At 42.0% G+C, this 12,931-nt stretch overlaps 1 protein-coding gene across 2 annotated transcripts in view; it reads left to right on the forward strand.

Moving 5' to 3' along the window:
* Positions 1-4,125: 4,125 nt before the first annotated feature.
* Positions 4,126-12,931, forward strand: part of MAP3K20 (mitogen-activated protein kinase kinase kinase 20) — a 107,642-nt gene continuing 98,836 nt past the window's right edge. For both annotated transcript variants that reach the window (XM_056861460.1, XM_056861459.1), the window contains exon 1: positions 4,126-4,309. In XM_056861460.1, coding sequence (XP_056717438.1) covers positions 4,151-4,309 — 159 coding nt within the window. In that variant the 5' untranslated portion in view covers positions 4,126-4,150. The remainder of the gene's footprint in view (positions 4,310-12,931) is intronic.

The following is a 12,931-nucleotide window of genomic DNA, read 5'->3' on the forward strand; positions in this document are numbered from 1 at the left end:
AGTTTTGGATGCTAGGTGAGTCAACTGAGAATGAACCCGGTCAGTTTATACAAGGGAAATTCCATCAGCTGTAATAGCGGTGTGACTAAATTTAGGCATGTACATCAACGATTGCAACACAATTTCGCATGTAATAGTGCTCTCATTTCATTTGCTTATAAAATGCCGCAACCGTCTAAGCATCTGATTGGAAGTCCTCCTCTGGAAATCTTGTATCTGAGCCTTAGATTTCCTAGGCAGCCTTACACAAGTCGCTTACACAAGTCACAAGCTTCAACCCCTCCGGTTTGTAATAAGGACATAAGAGGATTGTGTTGGAAGGGAAGGACAGTACAATTCCTCTTTGTATCAAGCATACCAGTACTCCGGAGGGGGCAGTAGAGCTAGTAAGGGGGATAGAGGTCAGTTTCTTATGGATCTTTCCTTTGCTTCAATTCGGCTTCTGTCTCTTTGTTTACCCAGAATGCTATTCTTAGGGACTTCCTTCCAGTTTTGTCTTTTTGTTTCTTTGTCTAACCTACACGAGGTCAAAACGTTCTCTCAGCATCTTTCCATCCTAGCTGAGATAGGTCGCTAGAATATCTATTCTTCCTTTCCTATCATAGTATGGAGTCCCTTAAAAATAAAGCAACAAGACTTGTGGGAACTCTTATTCCTAAAAAAAGCATCCCAGTTCTGCTGTGCAAACCAGCTCTAAAGCAAACAGTTTGGTATACCTTGAGCTGTTTGTCTGTAGCAGTTGCACACACGCAGAAGAATACTGAATACTTGAACTGGGTGTTTTTCAGTAATATCTTTACATGAGTGTGTGCTGAGCTTGGACATACTAATAGCACAATCCTGGGGGGGGGGTAGTTTCACTAGGGATGACGCAGCTGGGTTTACTGCACTGAGGCAAGCAAGCCGCACAGGAAAATACCTGAAGTCTCGTGTAACTGCTGGATGCAGTTCCATTGGGGCAACACTACCATTTTTGCTGGCGTAAGTTCACGCCGGCAGAAATAGAGTTCCCCGGGGTGAAAGGGCTTAGGGAGCTGACTAAAGTCAGCCCCACCCTGGGAATGCCCCCTTTGGCGCCAGTGCGAGACTGCGTTGGAGGAGCGCTGCTGCTGAGGTTGCGCCGGTGCCCGTGTCTTGCACTGCTGTGCCTCTCCCTGGCGCCGGCATAAATGTTCCAACGTCGGCATGAGTGCCCACTTACGCCGGTGCAGAGGTCACGGCACCTCTAAAGGCCTTTTGCCCCCTCTTAGGATTGCACTGTTAATCATATTAATAAACATTTCTGTTATTTGAAACAACATCAGAACTTTTAGCAGTGTGTCTGTGTTTCATTGCACTGTACTGGAATTTGGTCTTGCTGCCAGGGAACAGGTTGTGGCTGTGCTATATCTTCTTAATCTCCAAAATGTTGCTTTATTTATTTATTTCAGCACAACTCCCAAATAGTTAAGATTATAGAAATTTTGAAGACAATGGGGTGGGTCGAAAGTGATTTCTTTTTTTGGAGGGAAAATGGAAATTTGGAGGAAACGTAAAACATGCATTACTTGTTTGCTTATCCATCCTAAATGACTGTTTATTACTCCAACAACATAAAATACATCATTAATGTAGTTCACCTACAAAGTTGTACTGTTTGGCATATTTCTAAAAGTTAAAGGTATAAATGCCTTAGTTTTTTGCAAGCAAAAATTGCAAATGCATCCAGTACTACACAGAGTGGGAGAAAGCAGCAATCTGCTGCATCTGGTACTACTGGTGTCTTGGTTTTTGCCATTTGAAACAGGAACAAATAAAAATTAAAAATAGAAAACAAAAATTTTGTAATAAATAAATGAATTATTGAGACAAAAACAGTCTTATACTGTCAGTTATTTTAGAACTAGCAGCGTATTTTGATACTAAGTTAAATGTTATATTCAACAAATGTTGAATTATTAACTAGTGTGTTATTATATGCACTATAATGACTGAGTATAAACTATGACCTTGACAATATTATATATGTCTCCAGTATATACAGGAATTATCATAATTTAATATTGTAGATTGTCATACATTAAAATCGTCATACTATACATTCTTTGTCTGGAAAAGAATTTCTTTTAAAGTGCTACCTAAAATTTCCAATTTCTCCAATGGGAAAAATGAGGGGGGATTGTCTTTTCCTGTTTTCCCTCAGGCTTTTACATCTCTAATAACATCCATCAGTTGACATTAACATCATGTGTGAAACTGGTGACAAGTTTCTGGCCTCCTGAAAATAATCATACCTTGTATTATCTTCATCTAGTGGAGCAAATTCAAGTACTCCTTAATGGTAATGCAAATGCAGCAAATGTTACAGAATATTTCTGATATAGGAAGGTACAAAAAGGACCTGCTCTGCACTTACTGCAAAATAAGCATCTCTGCAGAATCACGCAGGACTTCTTACCGAAGTCTATATGGAATGTTTTGTGGCTGTATTGCTTGTAATGATAGGGTTGTTTGGGTTTTTTAAAACCAAACTTTGTTAAATATATACAGGTTGAGTATCCCTTATCTGGAACTTCAAGAATGGAAGTATTCTAAAAACTGAAGTTTTTTGCGAGTTCTGGGCAGCGTGAAAAGACCGGTGCAGGGAGCCTCAGACCAACCCCCATCACCCTGGCCGGCCAGTGGGAAGGAGCCTGACCCACCGTCAAACCTCCCAAACCTACCGGCATTGGGGAAGGGAGAAGAGTAGGGCAGAGGCCTAAAGAGGGAAGGAGGAAGCACTGCCCACCCTCCCCCGACTGCGGCGAAGCGTGGAGGAGATGCCTACAGAGGGAAGGAGGAAGTGCCGCCCACCCTTCCCCTGCCATGGCTCTTCCTCATGTCCTCTTTAAGCTTCTCCTCTGCTCTTCACCACCGCAGGGGGAGGTTGGGTGGTGCTTCCCTCTGTAGGCTTCTCCTCTGGTCTTCTCCGTGGCATCGGGGAAGGGAGAAGAGTGGGGAAGAGGCCTAAAGAAGGAATGAGGAAGCGCCACCCACCCTCCCCCAGCTGCAGCAACTCTGATGCCCACATCCCAGGCCCCAGGAAGCCAGGGCCAGTACAGGCAAACAGGCTTCTGGCTCCAGGCCCAGAATAGCAGGCGTGCGGGTGGCTCAGGGAGGAAGGGAACCCCCCTGACTCAAGCCCCCTCCAGCTCTCCCACCATTGAGTATCCCTTATCTGAAAAAATCCAAAATACTTATGGTTCAAGCAGATAAGAGATACTCAACCTGTAGTAAGATCTGGTTACTGTGAGCCTGTTACAGTGAGTTTTCCCTGAAAAATTATCTGTAGACTGCTTTCCACTTGAGTCCTCCATGAATTTTCAGTTGGATCACATTTTGGTCAGAGGCTGGACTTCTCAAGTGAGCCACTGCAGACGATAGCTTTTAAGATGATTTGAAGAGTCTTGTGACTTACAACTTTAAGGGGAGAATGTTCTGTTCCGCTCTGAGAAATATGATATTATCTCCTATAACTATAAAAAAGCCTTTTCTTGGCATATACATGGTGTTTTTGTTATACTGCAAGTTGCAACCAAGATAAATCGGTGTGTGCTTGCTGTTGAAGGCATAACTAAGCCCCTCTGGAAGAGGCTTGGGTTTATGGCAAGTTTTTTTACATCTGTGTATTAAGTGCTCCTGCCTTAGAGATCGTTCACAGGCTGAGAGGGGTTGGTCTGGAGAGATCTAAAGTAGTCTTTGTGCCAGAATGTTCAATGGCTTAGGTTATGTGTATATTTCTTGAGAAGCGATCACCATGTGGCTACATTGCATATCCCAAATTCCAGAACTCCTAGGCAAGCCGACAGTTGCATTCACGTTTCCCTTTTGACAGTGTATGTCACTGTAAGGGAACTGGTCTCATGTACATAGCCTTTTCCTGAGATTCTCCAGCATTTGAAAAAGGAGAAGGTGAATTTTCTAGCTGTTTCTAGCTTCGAGAATCTGAATAGAATACGTACTCCGTGTGAGTGTTCCAGTGTATTGTACTTGTCGGATCTTGTTAGTTCTCAGTGTATCCTGTGTGATAATGCAAAGCTAACAATTCATTGAACTGTGTCAATATTAATTAGATTTCCCCCTCCTCTCTTTCTACAGATTTTTTTGCCGTGGTGTATTTTGTCATTATGAGATGTCGTCTCTCGGTGCCTCATTTGTGCAAATTAAATTTGATGACTTGCAGTTCTTTGAAAACTGTGGCGGAGGGAGTTTTGGGAGTGTGTATCGAGCCCAATGGATATCTCAAGAAAAAGAGGTGGCTGTGAAGAAGCTACTTAAAATAGAGAAAGAGGTAAGTGCTTGCTGAACTTTCAGACTTTTACTGTTAGTAGATGCACTTTTGTCTATGTGATTAAACAACTTGAGCCATTTTCAAACTTTTGCATGTGGGTAGTGCACTCAGAAGTTCAGCTTATGGCTGAATGCAGACGAGTAAGAGTTATGTCCTTTTTGTGATTTTAAGATATACAAGTATCAAGTAAGATAACTCTCTTACGCTAAAATAGTGACAATCCAGAGCTGCCTTTTTTTTAAAAATCACAAATTGTTTTTTCCAGGTTGTTACTTGCTCGAAATTGAAAGTAAGATTGCAGCCTAGATGGGCAGCATTTAGGTTAATCAAATCTGTATTTATAGACACATGTTGGCATGCTAAAAGGTATTCTCAGTGTGAATATGCCATTCTATTTTAAAGCAGCTTCACTCACTAAAAGAACATTGTTTATACACAGTTAGCAAAATACTGCATACACATGACATTGGCGTGAGCGGGATAAGGAATACTTTCTTCCTGCAGAAGATTGGATTATAATATCCACTGAGTTCAATGGGACTATCCCAAGTAAGAATGTGTAGGATTACAATCCTGTTTTGCAAACTTTGATCTGAACGTTAGGTAGGATTGCTAATTATGGGCACTACCTCAAATGATGATTAATTGGCCGTAATCCCATGCATGCTTGCTAGGGACTGGCTCTCGTTGAACTTAATGAGACTTAGTTCTTGGTAAACATGCATAAGGTTGGACTGTATTTCGACTGTGAAAATAAATGAAGTAGCAAGTGAGATTGTACTTTTGCGTCAGTGAGTCCCATTGAATTGTCTCAGTGAGAGTAACGACGGTTTAAGAAAAAAAATTTCAATATAAAATATTATACCCAATTAAGTACAGAACACAGAAATCAACATTGCATTGTATCTGCTTAACCCACCAAAAGCTAGTCTGGTCTCTGACGTGTGAAAGAAATAATATTTACCGAATCAATATCTGAAATGTTTGCAAAAGACATCATGTTGTCCATCTGTGTTGGTGACCTTAGTCATATGCGTACTTTTCACAATGGCTGTTTAGATTTGTCAGGGACAAAAGGCCACTGGTTTTGGTGTTCTGTTTGTCATCAAAATAGGTCAGAGAGCAAGAAACCTGGTCTGGTTTTACAATATTCAGTCATATTTTAATTGCATCTAGATTTTGAGGCTTCACAGTCTTAGGCACACTTGTTTTGAAATAAGTCTTCTTAAAATCAGTGGGATATTTAGAATGATTCAGAATGGCCTGTGATTCTTAATGTTCCAGCGTGGATTTCTATCTAGTAGCCCATCATTGTCATTTGTCTTCCATTTTACCTTCAATGTTAGATTCTTGCTTCAAATATCTGCCACCTGCTGACCTAAATAGTCTCAGTTGCCCTGCATGATTCAGTCTTAAAGTTCTTTTTATTATTGGTTGTAATTTATGGTGGTTTATAGAGATTGTTTTGAGTAACTTTCATCCAGCACTGCCCACATGATCAGATATGGGTTTTTATTTTAAGATTACTGCAATTCTGAAGCAATTCATTTCCATAAATATACTTTTGGCACATAATTATGAGTATATAGCACTTTCTTTCTTGGAAATGTTTAGTTTAAATCTTTTGTTTGCTGTTGTTTGAACCAGCCAATAAAATGGCCATTCTAGTCATGGAGATTTGACTAGCTTACTCTGTTAAGAGTTGCACACATTAATCATGCTTTTTCAGTGCACTTAACACCTGTAATATTTGTATGTAAATTTAAATAGAATATTTTATATGTAAATTTGGTAATCTGTGAGGCTGAGAAGGTGGCATGTATGGTGGTTTATTGTGAAATCTTCAGTGGTAATAATGTATCTTTGCATACATAATTTGAACATATGTTTGCTTTGCCTTTTGGTAACAGAAATATCCACATCAATAGGCTGTAATCAAAATATTGGCAACAGATTCAGTTGAGTGTTTTATATATAGCTCTGCTGTTTATATCCCCCTTTTTCCCAGTGAGCTCAGTCTAGCGTTTGGGGGGTTATTTCATTTTATCCTCACAATCACTCTGTGAGGTAGGGTAGATTAAATTAGGCCAAGGCCACCCAGTCAGTTTTATGGCTGAGTACAGATGTTATCTTCCCCTACATCCAAACCCAGCTAGCTCATACTGGATCATCAGTTGTACTATAAATTAAGAATGGATTTACAGAAAATACATTCAACCAAACTGAGACTGCAGATAAAGCCAATGAACCACAGTGTTGCTAAGAAAATTACTTGAATATGTAAATACTGGGTGTGTGTTTTTTTTGTAATAGTTGTTTATTTCATCTTTTGGGTGAAAAGATCTGGTTTCCTTAAACATCCCTAGAATGTTAGCCCAGGAGTTGAGTAGGAACAGTTTTCATCCACATGGTCACAAGTATATGGCCTGTTTCTTGCATTTTTGAAGAAGCAGCTGTCAGTCACAACTTTGCACTTGTTTAGGGCATTGTGTTTGACTTTGAAGACTCTCTGTATTCTTCACCAATTAGTGATTACAGTGAGGAAACTGCAGTTAGCACCACCTTTAGGACGTAGTTCAAGATGCTGGTTTCAGACTGGGAAGTCTTAAAATAGTCTGGATGTTGAAGTTCTGAATTGGAAATTTCTTTATCACGATACCTAGAAAAGATGGAGGATGTCTGCTTAAATATGGGTCAAAATACATAATACATTTGTTCGCTAGATGACTCCAGGTTTCCCAAACCGAACTTGTCAGCTGTAGGAATGTCATTTTAAAGATCAGAGGGATTGTTTTTCTGGCTTGACCTGGGAGGGGAGGGGGGAGGAAGCTCCACCCCCCCACCCACTCCCGGCTGGCCGTTTTCAGACTTTGGAGCAGCATGCTATTACGTAAATAATTTCCCTGGGAGGGCCGGAGGAGGCAGCTCAAGTCAGAAAAACAATCCCTCTGATCTTTAAAACGACGTTCCTGCTGCTGACACGTTGGGTTAGGGAAACCCAAAGTCATCTAGTGAACAAATTGTGTCATGTTTTTGACCGTTAGTTACCTCCATCTAAGTGGATGGTTTTTCCAAGAATATTCAAGCTCAGACATGAACGGTGGCTATTTTGGTGGTCACTACACAACTATAGAATTCTCTGGAGTTTACCATAGACTGAGACTTTCTTGATAAGAGCACATTGCTTGGGTTGGCTTATCATAACTGGGTTTAACATGGTAGCCATAAACCAAATTTCAAAGCCATTTCGCTATTAACTTTCACAAAAAGAAATGGACCATGGGATGACTTTTTACATGCATTCCTTTTCCTTACTTATAGAACATAATTTGTTTTTCCCTGTGCATGTAGTAGAGACCATATCACTTCCACACTGTGTTTGATGTTAATTGAAAGTCGATTTTCCCCTTACTTCCACATAGCATCATGGTGTTCTTATGCATCTTCCAGCTTTAGCCCAACTTTAATCTTTTCTAAACCTACTTTACTACATTATTTTAGGAAAGATAGTTGCAAAGCCAGGGTGGCATCTGAGTGGATGGGAAAGTCTAGCAGGCGACATTCTGCCTGCCCAGTCCCCCTGTAGAGGCTATTCCTTTGCCCCTCCAGTGCCACTAAAGTGTTTTCAATGTGTTTGTTTTTTAAACCAGTAACTAACAAAACACTATAGTGTTATTAATATGTTATAGTGATCTGTCTCAGGTCCTCTGAGTTTCCAGCTTTCATGTCTGTCCCTTTTCATTGCAGCGGTATGCTTTTCCCATTATATCTCTGCAATGAAAGGGACTATAATGATATATCACTTGGCAGTTTCTTTTAAAAAAAATGATAAAGGCCCCCTAGTGTTGCAGAATGACTTTGCCACTGTGGGCAGACCAGTGCAGGGAAAATGCAGGGAAACCCACTTGGCAGCTGCAGTGGCAACAAGAAAACCTCAGAGAATCATTACTGCATGTTATATATTAATGGGGCAGAACATTTACAGCCAGATTTCTCTAAAAATGTGGCTCTCAGGAGTAGGTATGAGGAATGCATGCACAAATAACGCAGGAAAGCAAATAGAAAAATGCCCAATTAAAAAAAATAGAATGATCTAACAGCAAAATTAATAAACCAGAATAGAATAATCTGTACATGACCCCTTTTCTGTTAGAGAATTAAATATAGACGTATTCTCTGTGCATGCTGTTTATAAAGCCACTTAACTCATTGCTGTGGCATGGCAGGCATGCATTTCCTTCTGGGAAGTTTGTTGAAATGTTGCTATTAATTTCTTTTGCGTGCTGTTTCCTATCAGAAAGTCAGACTATGGTTAGCAGAGTATATGAACCATTTTAGTCTTGCTAGGTTTGAGTCCAGTAGCATTTTAGAGACCAACATAAAATAGCTAGAATCGAGTCCAGCAGCCTCTTAGAGAGCAACATGATTTTGGGGGTATAAGCTTTCAAGAGTCAAAGATCCCTTTATCAAATAGCTTTGACTCTCAAGAGCTGATATACCCCAAAAATCTTGTTGCTCTCTAAGAGGCTGCTGGACTCGATTCTAGCTATTTTAAATTTGCCTTTCATGCCGACAACATTATCTTTGTCCTTCTTTTTAAAAAAAGAAGCAATTCAAATGGAAACGGAAGTCTGTGAGGGGAAAGCTGTTGCATTCTTTCATTCTTGCATTGCTTCTTGATGTGGAGAAAGTGGTGACAAGTTGTAGAGGTAGCATTTGCAGTAAATATTTTGTGCTTATGAGCAAAGGAAAGTAGTTAACTAAAGGCGATCTACATGTGGTGTTAGCCTGCTTTAAAATGCAAGTGAAAGAGTTTAAGATGCTGGTTTAAATGCTAAGCCATGCTTTAAAAAAATCCCCAGCATGTAGAAACTAGAAAGTCATGGGATAAGGCTAAGCTAGAACTTTTCTGTCTGCAGGCCTGGGAGTTCTTAACTTAGAGGAATATTCACTCTCACATTCTGAAGTAGCATAGTCCATGAAGGATTGTGCCTGTGTGTTTTTGTCCAAACATGTATGTTTGTTTAGGAGGCTCCTGTGCTACCTCATCAAAGCCCTGCTCCTGGTGGTTTACAATCAAAATAATAAGCTATCAGTATGAATACAGCAAACTATCAAACCAATCCCAGGGACATAAACAGCCTATAGCAATCTATAAAGGAGATCTCAGACCAGAAGCAGACCCTTTTTAAAAAGCTGGAAAAATTAAACCTCTAAATAAAAGCCTGGGTAAAATTTGGCCTGGCAACCTACAAGACAGCAAAGTAGGCACAAGTTGAGCCTCAAGTGGCGGGGCGTTCCAGAGGTGAAGTCCCACCACACAAAATGCCGTGTTCATTGTTTCTCGCAATACACTTTTCAACATAAATACACTTTTTAAAAGGCTTACATTCTCCCCCCAGCCAAACATTTGATGTCCTGGTAAATTTCTGCAATACCTCCATTTTACACCCATTGTGGTACTTGTGGAACTTGCACTCTTCCCCTTCTAAATGTGCAGAGGTTGCCCAAAACATTCACTAACCTATGAGCTATATGAATGGGCTGCTCACTTGCTACACTTGGAGCTGTATAAGTCAGACGTTGCACAGGTTTAATCTCCCTGTCTCTTCTGTTAAGACTGGATGCCTCAGTTCAGCTAGGTAGTGGCTTGTTTACCTCAGGAGGGTGAACTACAGAGCGGTCCTGTTCATCAACTAAAGCAACATCTTCAGTATCTGCCTGGGTTTCCATAGAAGGACTCTGTCCCTCCCCAGGACTATTAGGTGCATGAGACAAAATATCTGATGATGGAGATGGAGGCGACAGGTTTTCTGGCACAGAAGCTAATGATGCAAAAGGGGTCTGCTTCTGGGTTTCAGGGTGCTAGAAATCTGGTTGGTTTCTCTTAGGCTCTCATTGATCTGTGAGGAATTTCCTTCATTTTCATGAGATTCACCACTACTAGCCATTGAACATTCCTCTTGCAGTCTGAGCATTTCATTTCAATATACCCAATTATCATCCTCATCCTCTAAATCACTGTCTGAGCCAGTTATTTCAAGCTGTCCGGAAGGATTGTTCCGTGTTGGAATTCGTTGCTTTACATTGTGGTTCACATGAGATGCTACTGTGGGTTGCATCACAACTAATTCACCAATGGGCAACAGAAGATTTCTATGTATGGTCTTTATTGGCCCCCGGCCTATTTCAGGTTTGATTTTATAGACTGGCATATCCCCCATTTTTTCCACCACATAGTAAGGCATGGCTTTCCATCGGTCTCCTATTTTGCATTTTCCTGCAACACCTACATTCCGCAACAAAACTCTTCTGGCTGAAGTTCCTGGGAACGCACTCCGCCATCATAGCAAAGTTTATGCCTGTCACTGTTCTTTCTAGCCGCTGCTGTAGCAAGACGGTAGGCTTCCTGCAGTCTCTCATGCAGCTTAGTGGCATACTGATGGTAATTCTGAGGGCCCTTTCCCTCTGCTGAAACGCCAAAACATAAATCTATTGGTAGGTGTGGCTCACACCCAAACATCAAAGAATATGGAGTAGCTCCAGTGGCGCATTGATTATCATTCCAGGTAGCATTATATGCAACATATTGACTCCAATATGTTTTCTGCTCTGGCCGAAGTGTACCCAGCATATTCAGAAGTGCCCTTTTAAAACGCTCTGCCTATGGGTCTCCTTGTGGATGTTAAGGTGTAGTTCTGGATTTCTTGATGCCAGCTACTGCAAGGACCTCCTTTAACAGGTTACTCTCAAGTCCCTCCTTGGTCAGTATGTATTCTTGTTAGCAACCCGAAAATGGAAAAGTATTTCTCCCATAAAACTCTAGCAACAGTACTGGCTTTTGGTCCTTAGTGGGATATGCCTGACCATATCGAGTAAAATGATCAGTCACAACAAGTACATTTCCTATATTTTTTCTGATCTACTTCAAGTGCGAGGAAGTCCATACACACAGTCCTAAAGGTTTGCTGGTGGAAATTGTTTCCAAATATGCAGACCTAGTAGGTAAAGTCTTTCTCTGAACACACCGTGCACATGTCTCACATTTCTTGCGTACATCTTCTACCAATAAAATCTACTTCTAACAAGGTCCAAAGTACGTTCTGATCCCAGATGCCCAAAATCATCATGTAAGGCCCTCATAGCAGCAGTCCGATATTTCTGAGGGAGGATCAGCTGTTTTCTTTCTGGGATAATGGCCCCATTAAGATTCGGTGCAACGGCCCATTGATTAGTTTAAGTCTGCCCCACTCTCGCAATAATAACTTGGCTTCAGGGGTTGATAGTGAACTTGCAGTTCAGGGTTGGTTATTCCGTTTTGCAACCAGAATATTACATATATCTTTGTCCTTTATCATTTACACCACCTTGGCGCCTCCCAGATCTACACGATCTGCTCCTCCAGGGTTTGATATGCCACCTGGATCCGGCCTGGTACAAGTTGACCATCTGGCCATTGAGAGGGGAAGGCTTCTAGAATGCGGCTACGAACCAGAGGGCATCGAAACGATCCTGCCTCGCATCGTCCTTCCACTCTTCATATCTATAACACCACCTGGAAGGCCTTCACCCGATGGTGCCGCAGTAAACACCTGAACCCACTTAAACCCAAGGTGGCCAACCTTCTCGCCTTCCTTTAGGATGGCCGTAAAATGGGTCTTAAGTGTTCCACTAGGAACAGGCAACTGGCGGCAATTGCCACTCTAGTCCCCCGCGTAGCAGGATATCCGTTAGCCACGCATCCACACATTAAATCATTCTTAAAGGGAGTAAAGTCGTCTTCTCCACCCGTGGCACATAGATTCCCCATGCGGAAACTACACACAGTGCTCACTGCCTTAACAAAGTCTCCCTTTGAGCCCCTTCGTTCAATTGACTTGAAATGGTTAAGACTGAAGGTTCCGGACGGCCATAACCTCGGCCCACAGGGTTTCTGAATTGGTAGCCCTCTCCATTTGACCCAGGTTATGTGAGTGATCCTACGTCCTGACCCCACCTTTGTGCCAAAAGTAAATTCACGCTTTCATCGACAACAGGAGATAGCGTTACCCGCCTTCAGCCCGGACCCTGCTTGACCAAGGGAGAGGAAGGAGAGGCGCTCCTTAGATCTACGTAGAGCTCTGAGGGTGTACATTAACCGTTATCAACCTATAGGATATCGGACTCCCTCTTCATCACGCTGACTGCCCCAATAAAGGGAAGGCCATGTCTACAGCTGCTATTAGTTGCAACATTAAGAGCTGTATAGCCCAAGCATACAAATCCAGTGGCCTACCTGTTCCCCAGGGGGTCACGGCTCATTCAGTCAGAAGCGCAGTCACCTCTGAGGCCCTATACCGTCAGGCCTCAGTAGAGGAGATATGTAGGGTGGCCACCTGGTCCTCTATCTCCACCTTCGTTCGCCATTATAAACTTGATCTTATTTCCTTGGCAGGCACTGCCTTCGGCAGAAGGGTGCTGCAGTGCGCGGCAGACACTTAGGTCAACCTACCCAAACGTCCCAAACTGAAGATGCCCCTCTCTCTCAGAGCGAGAATGAGCCTTGATTTACTTACCGTGAAGGCTCCTTCTGCTCTGAAGAGACGAGGGGCATCTTCCCCTCCCGGCTAACTTGCAGCAAAA

This window comes from Euleptes europaea, chromosome 15 (assembly GCF_029931775.1).
Source record: "Euleptes europaea isolate rEulEur1 chromosome 15, rEulEur1.hap1, whole genome shotgun sequence".
Taxonomy (NCBI): Eukaryota; Metazoa; Chordata; class Lepidosauria; order Squamata; family Sphaerodactylidae; genus Euleptes; species Euleptes europaea.